Genomic DNA, 16,955 nt, shown 5'->3' with positions numbered 1-16,955 from the left:
TGCCTGGGCAACCGCATGGAGGTGGGCGGGGCCCAGCATGTCTGTGCCCACTGCACAGACGGTTCCGCAGCTGGGCTCAGTGGACCAGAGCCCCGCCCTGGCGCGCTGACGCAGGCTGCCCCGGAGGAACTTCTTCCTGGGCACCAGGGAGCCATGGCATAGCCTTGAGCAGGAGAGGGACGTGATGGTTGGCCTGCGTGTCCACAGAGTCTGCGGGATTCGTCCAGGCTGACCTGGATCCAAGGCTCCTTGGGGCCCCAGGCCCAATTTTATCTCAGGAGAGACAGGCATTTCGGTTCCATGGCAACGGGTGAGCGCACTGAGCACCTGCTGTATGCACCCGAGGCTCCCACGAGCACCCCTCTGTCCCCCGTGGGTCTTGCCACACTCTTAACCTTCGGGAGGGCTCTCTGGGTGGATTCTTTGTTCCCTCCAAGTTATCTTAGTCGATTATTGCGCATTTATACAATTAGTGTAATTACATCTAACTACATAATTATCATAAATACATGTAATGGCTTAAATAGAACTTGCAATTACAGCGGGTCTCGGCATAAAAATCCTTGTCAAGGTTCCTTTTTAAAGAGGGCTCGGAGCAGCAGTGGCGCCTTCGAACCTGTGCTTGCGCAGTCCCGGTTAAGTGCACGAGGCCGCCGTTGTCCTGGCCTCGGGCGTCATCTGACCGAGCTGGCCACCCTCAGACCACCATGTGCCCTGCACAGAGCCAGCCAGAGCAGGGCCAGCCCCGTGAGGCCCTGAGCACATCCGCAGCCCGGCCACCTCTGGGCCACACCTGTGCGCTCAGATGCTGCCCCCTCCACACCATCCCTGCTGCCGAGGCCCCATTCTGCCCGTCTCTCCCCGGCTGTGGTCTCTCTGCCCGTCTCTCCCCGGCTGTGGTCTCTCTGCCCGTCTCTCCCCGGCTGTGGTCTCTGCCCGTCTCTCCCGGCTGTGGTCTCTCTGCCCGTCTCTCCCCGGCTGTGGTCTCTGCCCGTCTCTCCCCGGCTGTGGTCTCCCTGCCCGTCTCTCCCCGGCTCTGGTCTCTCTTCCCGTCTCTCCCCGGCTCTGGTCTCTCTGCCCGTCTCTCCCCGGCTCTGGTCTCTCTGCCCGTCTCTCCCCGGCTCTGGTCTCTCTGCCCGTCTCTCCCCGGCTCTGGTCTCTCTGCCCGTCTCTCCCCGGCTCCTGTCTCCCTGCCCCTAGAGGGGTTCCCCCCTGTCCGTTCACTCTGCAACTAGAAGGACCTTTCAGAAATAAGGAGCTCACCCCCTTCTTGGAATTCATCCACGTACATCCCATCAGGATTACTCTTGGGTGTCCCCATCCGCAGACCCACAGCAACAACAGATAAAACCTGGGTGGAGACGACGAAGGCGTGGCTGTGTCCAGACTCCAGCCGGAGCAGGGCGCCTGGGCTCCAGGCTCAGAGGGGACCAGGAGGGGGCAGCTCGCGTGGGACAGTGAGTCCCCAAAGTTCTTCGGGCGAGAGAGGGATAGACCCAGGCCACCCTGCTTGTACGGGAGCCAGTCTGAGCCTGGGGTCACAGCTGCACCTGGGGGTGGGGGTGGGGGGGAGGCCCAGGCAATTACAAACTGGGAGGGGAAGGGTAAGCAGGAAGGAGAAAAAGTGAAAAATAAAATTAACAGAAAAAAAGGACTTGTGCCCCAAATGAGTCTGTAGACAGAATTCTAAAACACGGGAAGGGCTCCAATGCTGGGAATGACAAGAAATCAACACTTGGAACAAGATCAGGTGAATATGAACATTATTTGAAAATCTGGTAATGAAAACATGGCGATTAGTGGAAATAAAAAGAACCAGACACAAAGAGAAAAAAAACAATAAGGAAAAACAAAACAAACAAACAGCAGCGCAGCGGCTGAGGGAGATGCTGCGGGCTTTGGACTGGTCCCTGCAGGCGGAGCAGACGCAGAGGTAAGAACACACGGGTGGGTGTGTGAAGGCAGGAGAGAGCCCGGAGGGTGGAGAAACCACAGCTTTCATCGCATGGGGGAATGGATGGGGGAGGGGAAGAAGCAATCATTGAAGAACGAAGCTAAACATTTTCTAGGATTGAGGAACATCGATGTGAGTTCTCAGATCAAAAGGCATCTTCGCCTCCCAGGCAGGGTGACTAAGCGTAGATCTAGAAGCTGGGCATCCAGGCCCCAGAATAGAAGGAGAGATCGTGAGAACCACTAGGGCAGCGCCACAGGCCGCCACCAGGGAACACGGGCACGCTGGGGGCTGCCAGGAGCTGGCAGAGGAACGTCCGAGAACTGCTGAGAGGCAGTAACTCCAGCTCAGGGTTCACCGGCTTAACCGTTCTTCAAGGGCCGGGCAAAACAGAGACATTGTCAGACACAGACTGAGAGGTCTCTCACCCACAACCACCAGTGGGAAAATCTGCTTTAGTGAGAAGACCGGGAAGCCAGGACGTGGGTGTGAGGCCACCGAGCACCATGATCGTTTCCCGGCAGGTAATACATTAAGCACAGACTGCAAAAAATACCCAGTGTTTTTGTTTTTATAATATTGATTTCAGAGGAAGGGAGAGGGAGAGAAACATCAATGATGAGAGAGAATCATTGATCAGCTGCCTCCTGCACGCCCCCACTGGGAATCGAGCCCGCAACCCGGGCATGTGCCCTTGGCCGGAATCGAACCTGGGACCCTTCAGTCCACAGGCCGACCCTCTATCCCAGTTTTTCAAAACAGGTAAAAGGATATTTTAGGCAGCAATAACAAGTTGGTCAGTGATGTTTTAGAGGAAGTTAGAACATGCTAAGGTTAGCGTGTTGAGAAAGAAATATTAACCTTCAAAAAAAGAGAAATATTAACTTAAGACGTCATTAGAAAATGTATAGCTAAGAACATATACTTCAAACATCTACACTAATCGCTAAAAATATAAAATGCCACCTATCATTTCCAAGTCAGCAGAGGAAAAGGAGGTGAATGTGGGGCCTTTTTCCCCCAGGAAGACAGGAAAGGAAAGGATGGATGAAAAGAAAGGATGACAAATGAAAAGACAAACTCATCACCACTGAGAAGGAACCTGCGAAACTGGAGCCCGAGGACTGAGGGGAGAGGCGCTAAACGGCCAAAGGACTGGAGACCACGGACCGTGAGCTGGAATTATTTAGGAAAAAATAATAAAAACTATCACAGAAACAAATAATAACTGGATGAGCAGAGGGTTCCATAGATGTGGCAGGAGACACAGCAGGGACAACGTGGGCAGAAGGGAGAAAATTATACAAATGAAACAGGAAGAATGAGTTTTTGAACATTAGAAAGTGGTGCCTACAGAAGACAAGCAAAGAAGGTACAACAGCAGGTAGATAATTGGAGAATGGAAGGACACCAGGACGGAGGAGCAGGATAAATACAGTCAAACCCCGACAACCCCCGCAGTGATGGGAGTTAGAATATAACACGCAGGCAGGAGGCTCCTGCGAGCCCCCGTGACCTGTCCTCAGATGAGCACAGAAGGTGTCTCCTGTGGGAGGAGGGGGAGGCGGAGTGAGGAGGCAGGAGCATGGGCCCCGAGGGCCTGGTATTCGCCCAGCCCAGACTTCCCAGATCAGGCCAGTGAAGCGGTGCCAGTCCTGGGGGTTCCCCGAGGCCCTGCCACGGTCCCGTCGGCCACAGGGCCCCGGAGTGATAGGGGATCCGGGGGCACCGCACCGCAGCCTGGCTGGGTACCGACTGGCGGGAGCTGCTGGGCCAGTTCCCACGGCAGCAGCTCTGTGGCCCTCGTCGTCTCATTCGTCTTGCGTTAACCCGGGGCGCCTCTGACGGGATTGGAATGCGGGGACCCGCTGTTCGTGGTGTGGTGGTGCTTCAGTGATTTCTAAGTGTAACCCCACAAGTGTATGGAATCGTTTAGTTCACACACTGAATGACCCCCCTGGGTACAAGGGGAAACGGGCAGTCCCCGTGGAGACACAGCCCAGGGAAGGCACTGACCTTTAATGGGCGGGGAGGGTCTGATGCAGCGACTTCAGAGGGAGATGCCGGCTGGCTCCTGACCGGTCCACGCAGCACTGCACTCCAGACACAGCCGAGCAGCATGGGCAGGGTCCCGTCCGGCCAGGCTGGCCTCCAGCGGAGCGGCTACAAAAACTTTTAAAAAATATATTTTTATTGATTTCAGAGAGGAAGGAGAGGGAGAGAAAGGTAGGAACATCAATGATGAGAGAGGGATCAAGCCCACAACTTGGGCAAATGCCCTAACCAGGAATCGAACCATGACCTCCTGGTTCATAGGTCACGTTCAACCACTGAGCCACACCGGCTAGGCTACAAAAAAGTTTGCGGGTTTTTAAAAAATTATTTATTGATTTTATGGAGAGAGAGAGGGAGAAACATTGATTTCTGTTGTTCCACTTACTTATGCATTCATTAGTTGATTCTTGTATGTGCCCTGACTGGGATCGAACCTGCAACCTTAGTGTATCAGGACGATGCTCTAACGTCTAACCAACTGAGCTACCCGGCCAGGGCTACACAGATGTTTTAAATCTGCCAAGAACTCGGGAGATGGGCTCCCATGAGCCCCTCAGTTGACCCCGAGCAGCTGGGGCCACATTGGCACCAACACTGAGGCGGGCACCTGTCATTAACTGCGAAGTAAAGCCGAAACGGGATAAGGATGGTGAACGGGATAAGGAAGTTTAAATGTCGCCTGCTCCAATGACGGGCCAAGGGCTCAGCTGAGTACAGTTGAGAGGAGGAGGGAGAGGTGGGAGGCGGAATCAGCTGTGAGGTGGTCTTGTCTGTCATGGCTGGGACTTCAAGTGAATCAGAGACCATCATTGACAGCTGGCGAGTCGAGGAGACGTCTGTTTAACAGCATAGAAGTCAAAATCAGGAGGATGAGCAGTCCCTGTTTGAAATGATGTAGAAACCCCAAGAGAATGGATGAAAAACTCCCACAGACCCTGAGAGAATTCCGAGTGGTGGCGGGTGTAATATCAACAAACAAAACTTTATAGACAACCCCTTTTACAATAGCAACAAGAGGAGTAAATGCCTAGGAATAATCATAACAAAGTATTCAACACCCACTTGAAAGTTAAAACCCCTACATGGTTTGGGCAGGAAATGTTAGTATTATAGTTATCGTTGGGCCCTGAGTTAATGTACAGCTTTGACATCATCGCAGTACATATGCCCATTGATTCCCTTATTCTCAGATAAATTCCAGGTGGACCCGAAATCCAAATGTAAAGTGTGAACTCTAGGTACTGAAATAAAACACAGTCGACTTGCTGTATAACCTCAGCCTCTAGCCAAGATTCAAAAACCCAAACACCGCAGAGGGGAATGTTCAGAAATTCCACCACATACACATTTTTAAGGGTCTGCGTGGTGCCCCAAAGCCCCAGGAATGCCCAACTCCGGGAGCGTGGGCCGTGCACGCTGACGCCTCCCACAGAGGGCGGGGCGGCCCTAGCAGTTGGCTCAGTGGATAGTGTCGGCCTGCAGATGGAAGGGTCCCGGGGTTCCATTCCTGTTAAGGGCACATTCCTCGGTTGCAGGCTCGAGCCCAGCCTAGTTGGGGCGGTCGGGTGCATCCCCAAGTCAACCAGTCGGTGTGTCTCTCACATCGATATTTCTCTCTGTGCCTTCCCTCCTCCTTTCCACTCTCTAAAAATCAATGGGAACTATCCTCAGGTGAGGATTAGCCAAAAACAAACAAACAAACAAAAAAAAAAAACGGAGGGGTGGGGTGGGGTGAAGGGAAGGTCCCGGTGGGAACCCTGCCAGGCCCACTTCAGCCGGGTGGCCCGTCAGCATCACTGCGGTCAGTGGACAGCACGTCCCCTGACGGGATGTAACGAGAAGGCGTTTCCTCTGTCTTCTCCCCCGACCCACCAGCCGCTGTACAATCCCTGTGGCGGGGCCCCTGCAGAATCCCTGCCCCTCACACCCGTCAAGGTCATAAAAACGAGGAATGCTGAGACACGCGCAGTCCGGAGAGCTAAGGTGGCGGGACGACTAAATGTAACGCGGGTCTTGGGTGGGGCCCCAGGACAGAGAAAGGCCATTAGATTAAAGGAAGGAGACACAGGAAGGAGCCAGCGCACTGGGTCTCAGCAATGCCTGGAGAGAGAGTGAATGACGAATGAATGAGTGAATGAATGAATGAATGAATGAATAGACGATGAAGCCAAGGTAACACTTCTCTGCTTCCTTCCCTCAGAAAATCGCCTTCATGGTAGCGCTAGGCCTGGTTACCACGGAGCACCTGGAAGGTGAGGCCCCGCCGTGCGGACGGGCTGGGACGGGCCCGCTGGACAGGGGGGCGGGGGGCGGTCTGCTGGAATCAGACCGGAGCAGTGGGTTTCGGGTCCCCCTGGTCAGAGGGCAGCGCCCGAGGGTGAACAGCTCCTGGGAGGCCCGCCCACTGCCAGCCCCGGCGGCCAGCCCCCGCCTCTTGGAAGGCTCCGTGCTGGGGCTTCGTGGGGCGAGGCCCCCTGAGCTGCAGGCCTGCCCCCGGAGCCCTTTGCCTCGTCTGACCCAAGGCCCCTGATGCCCGGGGTCCTAAGAGAGCCCCAGGCTGATGGCACACGGGGCCCTGAGCCGAGTGGGTACCGGGACTCCGGATCCCTGCCACCTCCTGCCGCCTCCTCTGCAGCCGGAGCCCCGTGGGTGTGTCCTGCCTCGGAGGGTCGGGGGAGCGATGTCTGAGACCCCAGCCTGCTCCCGGCACCAGGGCATCGGTCTGTGCAGACAGAGGCTGTGACGGGCGGGGACATGATGGACGGGGCTTTCGAGGAAGCTGCGGGGTTCCTGGCGGGAGGGATGGGTAACCGCGGCGTCTGCCTTGCAGAAATCCAGAGCAAGCGCCAGGAGCGGAAGCGGAGAAGCACCGCCAACCCCGCCTACAGCGGCCTCCTGGAGACCGAGGTGAGGCGGCTTCCGCAGCGAGGGGGGCTCCGGGCTGCCCCCCCCCCACTCCCCGGTGGAGAGGCGGTCACGGTACATCACCTGCTTCCCCCTGAGCTCAGGGTCCATTGAGAGACGCAGGAGGAGACGGAGGTGCCGGCTGAGCTGTCACGCGCTCACCGGGTGCCGGTCTGCAGGGCACAGCGGCTTCCCAGGCTCCCCCGGCACTGAGACGGGGTCCCCGAGCGCTGTGGCCGTTGGTAGGAGGGTCGGGTCTCTGTTTGGTGAGGGCCCGTTCCCTGGCCATTCGTGCATGAAACCGTCTCTCTCTGGATCTGCAAAGCCAGACCCTGGTCTCCAAAGTCTGTGGCCGGGGCCAGATCGACCTGTGAGCACATCAGGGACCGACGCAGCCGGTGCCCTGAGCCCTGGACACATAATAGGTCAAGGGCAGCCCTCCCATGGGCTCCTCCCAAGGCTGGACCACCGCTGAGACGGTTTAAGCCAAACACAGACTCTAGAACAATCTTTCTGAACGCTCACAGCCAGAGCCCCTCGAACCACCAAGGCGGGACCAGCGTGCCTGGGGGTGGGGGTGGGAGAGCCACCCTCTGGGAGGCCCGGGAGCTCCACCTGAGCGGAGGCGTCGGAGGCCGCCGGGGTGCAGAGGGCCCTCCTGGTCTGGCGCCAGGGCTCCTGGGCCACGTGCGGAAGGTGGGGGTTGGGAGCGAATCCGTAACAGCCCTTGTTTCCCCAGCGGACCCAGAACCGCCGAGAGAAGACACAGGCGATGGGCCACCACAGCCCGCTCTGTTACTGATTGGCCCCGTGTGGGTCCTAACACGTCCTTCCCAGTGTGACGGGCGTCCCCGCAGGGAGCGGGGACAGGGCCCGCCCACCCCTCTGCCCCGCCCTGCGTCCCTGGGGCCTGTCCCTGGGTCTGCCTCCCCCGTGTCCAGCGGGGCCCAGAGCCTGGGTGGGGCTGTCCGGTGAGCCCCGGCAGGGATTGCAGCCCGAGGAGGGCTCCCCCGACGGTGTCTGGTTTTGTTTTCTGTCCCTGCAGAGGAAGCGGCTGGCGTCCAGCTACCTGAACAGCCCCCTGTTCCTCACGGCACGAGGTGAGCAGGGCCAGGCCCTGGGGTGCCCACGGCCACTGCGGTAGGACCCGCCCACCACAGAGTTGACCCGGGTCGGGTGAGGACCCTGTGCCAGGAGGGGCCCTCACTCCCCCCCACCAGCACCTGCATCTGCAGCCAGTGCTTCCTGGCCTCTGCCCGTGGCCCTGCCCAGGTGCCACCTGCCACCACACAGCCTGGGAGACCCTCCTCCCCACACAGCTGGCGGGGCTGGTGGCTCTCCCGGGCCTCACACACCCTCGTGTGCCTGCCCTGGGCAGCACGTGGGAACCTGGAGTCCTCGGCCAGCCCTGCCTCGATGACTCGCCGTGTGGCCTGAGCTGTGTGGCCAGGACCAGACCTCCCCCCGGCCTCGGGATCCTGCCGTACCTCAGGGCACTGGCAGGCGGGGACCTGGCCCGGGCCTTCACCCCAGGATGCACGGGCCCCTCCTCGCTCTGCCAGCCCTGCCCCATTGCAGGACCTCGGGTCCAGGAAGCCAGCATCCACCAACACATCCAGTCACAGCCCCCACCAGGAGGCGCCTTTTTTCCGTTAGAAAACAAGTCGTCCTGAGGGCAGGAAGTGACCTGCCTCTTCTTGGGACTCTGACCTTTGACACGTCAGGCCCCTCCTTGGCCTGGGCTTTCTGATGTGTAAACTGGGCCGCGAGGACAGTGGCACGAGGGGTGAGCATGACAGCTTTGTAAGCTCCGGAGTGTGCGCATGGGCAGGGCCTCACAGCTGGTGTCATCTGCAGCCGGCGTGGTCAGTAAGATGGGTGCTTGGCATCACTCACTGGAGTGAGGGGTCACGGGCAACGGAGGAGCTCAGAACGAGCCCCGTGTTCTCACTGGAGCGATGTGCCCTCCCCCTACGCTCCCAGCTGCCGAGCTCCTCAAGAACTCGGGCCACGGCGAGCCTGGTCCATGGCGGGCTCTCACCTCCCATCATGCCCTGGGTGAGAACCAGCTGTCACTGGGGCCTGTGATACTCCCATCATGCCCTGGGTGAGAACCAGCTGTCCATGGGCCCGTGATACTCCCATCATGCCCTGGGTGAGAACCTGGCCACACTGGGGCCCGTGATACTCCCATCATGCCCTGGGTGAGAACCAGCTGTCCATGGGCCCGTGATACTCCCATCATGCCCTGGGTGAGAACCTGGCCACACTGGGGCCCGTGATACTCGCATCATGTCCTGGGTGAGAACCAGCTGTCCCTGAGGCTTGTGATACTCCCATCATGCCCTGGGTGAGAACCTGGCCACACTGGGGCCTGTGATTCTCCCATCATGCCCTGGGTGAGAACCAGCTGTCACTGGGGCCTGTGATACTCCCATCATGCCCTGGGTGAGAACCTGGCCACACTGGGCCTCACGGACTCCAGTCCTGATTGGTGCTCCCCAGATGACCACTAACATGTTCTCCGCCCTTCCTCCCTGTGCTAGCCAATGAGGACCCCTGCTGGAAGGTATGTGTGCCCTGTCTTCATACCTGGGGGTGGGGCATGCTTACTCCAGTCCAGGTAGGATCACTCCTGGCAAGGGTGAGGGCCCAGGGTCCTGCTGCCCGGGGGCGGAGCAGAGGGCCTTCGGGCTCTGCCCTTGGTGCCCAGAGCTTTGCCTCCTGTCCACCTCCCAGCCTGCCCGGCAGTCGGGCCGCGCTGCAGGGGGCAGCCCGCGGTTCAGGCTGGAGCCCTCTGCCCGGTGCTGAGGATGTGGCGACCCGGGAGCCATGCAGGCTGGCTGCCAGTTGGGCTCTTCCTGTCTCTGCCTGGCCTCACTGTGATCACTGCCCACTCCCCAGGGGTAAGACTGGCAGGGTCTTGCCCAGATACCCACATTTCTGTGATCCTGGGAGTCCCCAGTCCCCCATGCATATGCACGTCCCTGCCTCCCAGGACATTGGCTGGCTGTGACCTCATCTGAAGGCCTGGCTCAGAATTTATTCGGTGTTTCTCTGTATACGTTTCCGATCTAATTCTAAGAGTCTTCGGTCCCTACGTGCCTGTAATGATCAGGCCGCTGAGAAGCAGTAGGTGATGGGTGCAAACTCCGCTCACGCTGCGCTGTTTGCCCCAATGAGCCTGCACGGTCGTGACCAGGGCCGGTGGGCCTGGCGCGTCAGTCCGCAGCCGCCCGTGCCCAGCCCATGCAGGTGCCTGGAGCCCGAGCCCCGCCCCGCAGAGCCCACCGTGCTGGAGGGGCCTTGGTTTCGAGGTAGGAGGCTCAGATGCTGGTCCCGGTTCCACCCTCAGCTCGCTGTGTGACCTCGGGCAAGCAGCTCACCCTCTCTGGGTCCTTGAACTGAAACTAGAGGTGAGGGCAGGGTCTGAGGCCTCCTTCAGAGTCAGCCAGGGGATTCCGTGTCCTGGTGGCACGGGCCATCCCTGATGAGAGCCCTCTGGTCCCTTCCAAGTCTGAAGGTGGAAGGTGCTAACATGGGTAGAGAGCAGGCGTAACGTGCGGGGAGGGTTTCTCTTGGGCGGTGGGAGATCACGCAGACTGTGCAGGTCACCGGGCTGTGGTTATGACGACTCCTCACTCAGAGCGAGCCTCGGCTCGAAAGGTAGTGAGCTCCCTGGCTGGAGGTGTGTCAGTAGAGACTGACGATGACTGAGAGCGCCTTTCTGAGGAAGGGGTACTAACGGCCCCTGGGCTCCTACCCGTGGGGCTCTGTGTGCCTGACTGTGGAGTCCTCCCACCGGCCACGGGCGGACGTGGAGATGGAGGCGCGCAGGAGCCACCGGGTGTGAGACACCGGTTAGATCCGGTGCTGTAAGAGGACTGCGAGGACCGGGACCTGCCACGGCCCCTCCCTGCGCCCTGCGCACACAGGACCCACAGCGGGAGCTTTGGCCCGTCCCCGCCCCGGACAGGCACCCCGGGTGCAATCCTCAGCCTCGCAGCAGGACCCCTGCCCCGCCCCCACACCTGGAGTCGTCTCAGGTGGAGGAATCGGGACCCTGGGCCACTCCATGCCCAGTGAGCACTCGGTGACCCTACTAAGTGCCAGGAACCCTGCTGCCCCTCCTGGTCCCGTCCGGCTCCTCCTCCTTCCCCTCCCGGAGCCGCTGAGCGTGGCCGGGTCACGAGCGGGCGGGGTGGCAGCTGCGTGGAGACCGCACTCACCTCCGCCTGCTCTTCCAGAGCGAGATCGCCCACGATGAGCACTGCGCGGCCTGCAAGAGAGGGGCCAACCTGCAGCCCTGCGGCTCCTGCCCGGGGGCCTACCACCTCGGCTGCCTGGACCCGCCCCTCAAGACAGCGCCCAAGGGCGTGTGGGTGTGCCCCAAGTGCCAGCAGAAGGTGAGGGGGATGGTGTCGCCCGGGGGAGCCTGTCCCCAGCACCGCGCCTCAGGCTGTGCCAACCTGTGCTTCCTGGGCGGTCCCTGCAGAGGGTGCCGGAGGGAGGGCAGGGGACACGGGGCGGGGGAGGCTGGTTGTGGAACAGGCCCCTGCACTGCGCCTGCCCAGGTCACAGCTCTCTGAGGGTGCAGTTCCCCTCTCCAGCATGATGGTGGGGCCCCACTGGGTCCCAGATTTGTCCCCGCTGCTCTCAGGCCCCCAGGACATGGGAACAAGACAAGTGCTCATGTGTTTTTTCTCTCGTTGAGGGAGAATTCAGCCCTGCTTGTGCCAGGCACTGTTTGAGGCCCTGGTGACAAGCAGACCCTACCCTCGCCCAGCAGCCCCTGGGACCCAGACCCCACGCAGGTGCGCCCCACCCCCTGGTCCCGGCGGAAGGTCCTGCAGCTCAGAGTGCTCGTGCCTCCCCAGGGTCACATACTTGGGGTGTGGCGGGTCCCCACCTGTCTGCCTGCTCAGGTCCCCTCTGCCCTGCAGGCCTTAAAGAAAGACGAGAGTGTGCCCTGGACCGGGATGCTGGCCATCGTGCGCTCCTACGTCACCCACAAGACAGGTGGGACTCGGGCAGCGCACCTCCTCCCTTCGCTCCCCCTCCTCCAGGCCCATCGGGGGCTGTTCTGGCCGGAACTCTGGGAAGAGGGCCCTGGGATGGGGCCTGGGTGCAGGGCAGTAACCGTGGGGGGATGGCATCCCCGTCCCCATGCGTCCAGCCAGGGCCACGGGCTCCTGCGGGAGGGTGTGGCCTGTAGGCGCCGACCTCGGCTTCCCACTGCTGACCTGCCCTCTGGGCGCGGCCCGGCCCTCTCTCCAGTCAAAGAAGAGGAGAAGCAGAAGCTGCTGCAGAGGGGCAGCGAGCTGCAGAGCGGGCGCCAGCAGCTGGAGGAGCGGGACCGGCGCCTGGCCTCGGCCGTGAAGGTGCGCGGGGCTCGGGGGGCGGGGGGGGGCTGCCCTAGAACCACAAGATGTAGATCCAGAGCATCGCTGTCTGGTTCCTGAGGCCCCAGAAGAAGAGAGGCCCGCCAGCACCTCGCAGCAAGTCAGAGGGGACTCATTCGACAGACAGTTATCAGGCAACTCCATCCGATTCTGCTCCTTCTCAGCTCTGTGAGCTGAGCAAGGCCCTGGCTGTCCCTGAGCCAGTGTCCTGTTGTGCAGAGTGGACATAATGATCGCCCCTCTGTAGGGTGGTGACGGGACGATGGTGATAGATGTGATGGTGATGGTGATGGTGAATGGAGATGATGGTGATGGTGGTGGTGATGGTGATGATTGTGGTGATAGAGATGGTGGTGATGATGATGATGGTAGTGATGTTGGTGATAGAGGTGGTGGTGGTGATGATGGTAGTGATGATGGTGGTGGTGATGGTGATTGTGGTGATGGTGGTGGTGGAGATGATGGTAATAATGGTGTTGGTGATGATGGTGGTGATAGAGATGGTGGTGATGGTGATGGTGATGATTGTGGTGATGGTGGTGGTGGAGATGATGGTAATAATGGTACTGGTGATGGTGATGTTGATGGTGGTGATGATGGTGCTGGTGGTGGTGATGATGATAAAAGCAGTGCCACGCCCTGGTAAGCTCTTTAAGTGTAGTATGAAGATACTCTGATTATTCCTACCTTAGAGTTTCGGGCACAGTCTCAGGGATTTTAAGCTATTGGCCTATGCAGCAAATAGCTCTGAGTGGAGGTCTCAGTCCTTTGCTCGTTGCTATGATACACATAAGGCTAAAAAAGGCCAGAATACAGCCTGCAAGAGACAGCGCAGGGAGCTGGCTGGCGTCTGAAGGTTGTGCAGCTGCGCAGCTGGGCCGGGCTGGCTCCGAGCTCCTTCCAGGAGAGGAGAGCAGGCGCGGTGGGCTAGGCAGCGTGGCAGCTGAGCAGAAGGTTCCCACGCCCCCACACAAACACACTCTTTGTAACCCTAAGTTTAAAACAAACTTCTGTGTGTCTGGCTGCTGTTTAATTCCGTTTTTCACTGCTGCCTGCTTCCTGTGAGGCTCTCTGCCTGGTTTCTTTCAGGCCTCTGCAGTGGGAGGGAGAGGCTTTGGGAGAGGGGGTGTGAAGGGGTGCGGCCCAGGATGCCTGCACAGTTGAATTCTGAGACCCTTCTCTCTGCCCCCACCCCAACAGAAACGCCTGGAGCTGAAGATGAGCCTGCTGGCCCGGCAGAGGGGCGCCCAGTCATCCTTGGACCGCCTGCGGGCCCTCCTGAGACTGATGCAGGGCGAGCAGGTGCTCCAGGTCACCATGACGACCACCAGCCCCGCCCCGCTGCTGGCCGGGCCCTGGACCAAGCCCTCAGCAGCAGCCATGCACGCTGCCCTCCAGCACCCCCAGGGACACAACTGACCCCGAGGGCCCCGTCTTCACACCCACGGAGAGTCACTGGGACCCTGCCCACAAGACTGGGGGTTCTGTCAGCCTTAACTCATGAACAAGGTGAATTTCAGACAAAAACAAAACAGACAGAACAAGACAGGAAGGAAGGGCAGCGGAGCGAGTGAGAGTCCTCGTCCTCCAGCCGGGGGTGGGGTGGAGTCCCCCCACGTTCAGATTCAGGTGGGGCGCACCATCGGCCTGCTGAGGTGGGACTGCCCAGGCCCCTGGCTTCCAGCACGGCTGTCCCCACACCTCCCTCGTGCAGAAGTGTGAGGGGCCAGGGCGCCCCCCGCTGAGAGCCAGCGTGTCCCCTCCCCCGGGACCAGTGTCCGGTGGGGCGGGGCCGGGAACCAGCCGTAGCCGAGTAGTGCAGTAGTGGGACCAAGTGGGTAGTGAATCTAGTAGGACGCCAGGCCCGCCCTCATGGGGCCAGGCCCAGGGCGGGGTGCTCCGTGCCTTCCGGACCCCAGGCCCATCTGTCAGTATTAGCAGCCATTTGACGTGAAACTGCGTTCCAGGGGGTGCTGCTGTGTCCCCTGCCAGTGCCACTGCCCCAGGCCCGGCGCCCCGAGTCCCTATGCGCCCTCGCCTGCGCCGCCCTCTCCCGGAGTTTCTGGGCGCGGGAGGCATTGCGCGTTTCCCATTTGGGGCCGGATCATTCCACGTCCGCGGAAGCCTTTTATTTCCTCCTTCCGAAGAGCCGACGAAGTATTCCACGCCTGGCTTCTTGCCAGAACGGACACTATGCCAAAAAGTAACTGCGTTTTTGTGTGGCGTTTTTATTGGGAGATGTTTAATGTGAAGGGGCGCCCGGAGTCTTCCTCTGCTCTCAGCGGCCTCCGCTGCTGCGGACCAGACACCCGAGGGTGGGCGGGGAGGGGCGTGGCCTCGGGAGGTGTGTCCTGGGGCGCAGAGGGTGTGCTGGCCTCTTAAAGGGCTCCTGCGTCCCCCGTGGGCTGTGCCCGCTCGTCACCTCCACCAGCTCCCCCAGTCCCCAGGGACCTAGCACAGCACACAGATAAGCACCGGGAGCCGCAGGGCTCCCACCCCCAGCATATCACACGGTGCCAAATTGCATTGAACACGTGCGTGCGTGTGCGCACACGGCCCCAGACCCGCACGCATGCGCGCAGGCCCACGGCGCAGGGTGGCCGGTCCGGCTGCAGCCTGCCGCGGGCCCTGCTGTCATTGCCACGACCCCGGGAGAAACTGTGCTGTACGATACAGATCTATTTTAATACACTCAACACTGGGTTAACAAGATTTTTATATTCTTTTATTGATGAACAAAGCGAACTGTGAGACACACGTCTTCTATATCGGTCACTGTCGACGCCCGTGATGCATTCCCGCGTGGCTTGCCACGTGAAGGTCTTCAGGTTCTTTCTTGGTTCCTTCCCTTCGTGGGAGGATTGGATCAAACTTTAAAAAACGTGATGGGAGGATGGGAGAGGTTGGACCCGGGAGGGGTAGCTGCTGACGTGTCTTGAGACTTAGTGTTTTGGACCAAGGAGGCCCGTCCAGTGGGTAGTGAGGGTAGAGACCAGTGTTCGTCGTAACTTTGCCCGTGTAGTTGTCTGTACGACGCATTAAACTCGATTGACGATCGCAGAGCCCTGTGGTTTGTGTTTGCAGCCGCCAGCGAGGCCCTGGGGGCACGTGGGGCGGGAGGTGGGCACTGGGGAGGCCGAGACCCAGGGAGGGTGGGAGGAGGGGAGCTCACGGGCGCCATCTACAGGCTGACCCCCTCCCCAGGAGGTGGCAGGTGCACCTATTAGGGCCAGAATTGGTGTTGCCAGTAACAACCAGCAGGCCAGGGGCCGTGGGGAGGCGCTGGCCACACTGTGGATCGTCATCACCCGCTTTGGCTGCTTCCTGGGCAGCGGGGCACACAAGGTCCCACAGCCAGAGAGCAGCCAAAATGGGGAGCCAGACCCCCTGCACCTGGGCTCCCTGCTCGGCCAGGCCTGGAGAGGACCCGACCCCTGTGCCTTCAGCTGTGGCCAGAGCAGGGGATCCAATGCAAAGTGACTGCTCGCTGGAGGCCCGGGGGTCTGAGGGATACACGGGGGAGGAGGAGGCACAGGGCTGCCCAGCCCACCCCGCAGGGGTCTGCTACAAGCCATGGTGGGCCCTGGTCACACAGGGTGACGGCTCTGGCTTCTCCTGCCTGAATGTTGGGCGGCGGAGGCCCCGGGTCCGCGCCCCGGCCTGCCCTCTGAACGCCTTGGCCGGCCTCCCCCAGCCTCTGGCGTTCTGCCTGAGCTCCTGCCTCCAGCCTGGTCCTCTGCTGCGGACTCCACTGCTTTCATCTTGGGACAGAGCTGCTGGCCGTGGGGCTGCCTCTGCCCTGGCTCCGGGGTCCCCTGGGAGCCCCTGCTAGCCCACCTGGCCTGGCAAAGCGGGGTGACGAGTGCGGTTGCGGTTGAGTGAAGACTGCCGTGTTCCTGCGGTGTGGAGCGCGAGCCCGACGGCGCCTCGTCCCCATCCTCCAGCCCCGGGTCAGCACAGCCCGCTTACCCCCACCGCGAGGGCAGGGGTGTGGGCGCTGGGCCATCCCCAGCCCCTGACCAGGACGGGAACTCCCTCCAAAGACCCACCCTCTCTGCCCCCTCCTCCTCCCTGGGGCAGCTCTGCCATTAAAGGGACCCGGAGTGTACGGACATCTGCCTCCTGCAGCTACGCCCGCCCAGCCGCCCCCGGGGGTCCTGTGCCTGCGTGCGGACAGCCCTGGGGTGGGGCAGCCGCCCCTCCAGCACCTCTCTCCCAGCCCCATCTGACCCAGGCCGCAGAGAGCAGGGCCGGTCCTAGCTCCCTGGCCCTTGGGGATGGAAGCCCCCGGGGGTGGAGGGTGCAGGCTGTCTGATGGTCACCCTCTCTGTGGCCTCTGCTCACAGGACCACGGTGAGGGGACTCCACTTCCCAGAGGGCTGTGCTGCTGGGACACTGTTGTCGTGTGTGTGTGGGGGGTGGGGGGGGGGGAATGGCCATGACTAGGCCCCACAGACCGCACGGCTCAAGCAACAGACATGTGTTCTCCTGGAGGCGGGAGGCTGAGGTCCAGGTGCCCACAGGGCTGGCTTCTGAGGCCGGGGACAGACTGGGGCAGGCCCCCCGTCCAGCCCTGGGGCCTCGGGTGTCCTTCGCCTAGACAGCTGATTCTCCCCTGGCTTCTCACCCATGTCCCTCCG

The 16,955-nt window shown here is 60.6% G+C and overlaps 1 protein-coding gene across 3 annotated transcripts in view; it reads left to right on the top strand.

Moving 5' to 3' along the window:
- Positions 1-14,606, top strand: part of PHF21B (PHD finger protein 21B) — a 47,680-nt gene extending 33,074 nt beyond the window's left edge. For 2 of the 3 annotated variants that reach the window (XM_054718577.1, XM_054718578.1), the window contains exons 6-13: positions 6,210-6,261; positions 6,840-6,916; positions 7,959-8,013; positions 9,460-9,482; positions 11,161-11,319; positions 11,857-11,932; positions 12,191-12,294; positions 13,516-14,081. In XM_054718577.1, the coding sequence (XP_054574552.1) occupies positions 6,210-6,261; positions 6,840-6,916; positions 7,959-8,013; positions 9,460-9,482; positions 11,161-11,319; positions 11,857-11,932; positions 12,191-12,294; positions 13,516-13,734 (765 nt within the window). In that variant the 3' untranslated portion in view covers positions 13,735-14,081. Of the gene's footprint in view, positions 1-6,209; positions 6,262-6,839; positions 6,917-7,958; positions 8,014-9,459; positions 9,483-11,160; positions 11,320-11,856; positions 11,933-12,190; positions 12,295-13,515; positions 14,082-14,282 lie in introns of those variants that run through there. The other variant, XR_008556550.1, reaches the window with a different exon arrangement.
- The last annotated feature ends 2,349 nt before the right edge of the window (positions 14,607-16,955 follow it).

The sequence above is a fragment of the Eptesicus fuscus genome, chromosome 7 (assembly GCF_027574615.1).
Source record: "Eptesicus fuscus isolate TK198812 chromosome 7, DD_ASM_mEF_20220401, whole genome shotgun sequence".
Lineage (NCBI taxonomy): Eukaryota > Metazoa > Chordata > Mammalia > Chiroptera > Vespertilionidae > Eptesicus > Eptesicus fuscus.
Note: the sequence above shows the minus strand (reverse complement) of the source record. Positions and strands in the feature narration are given on the sequence as shown.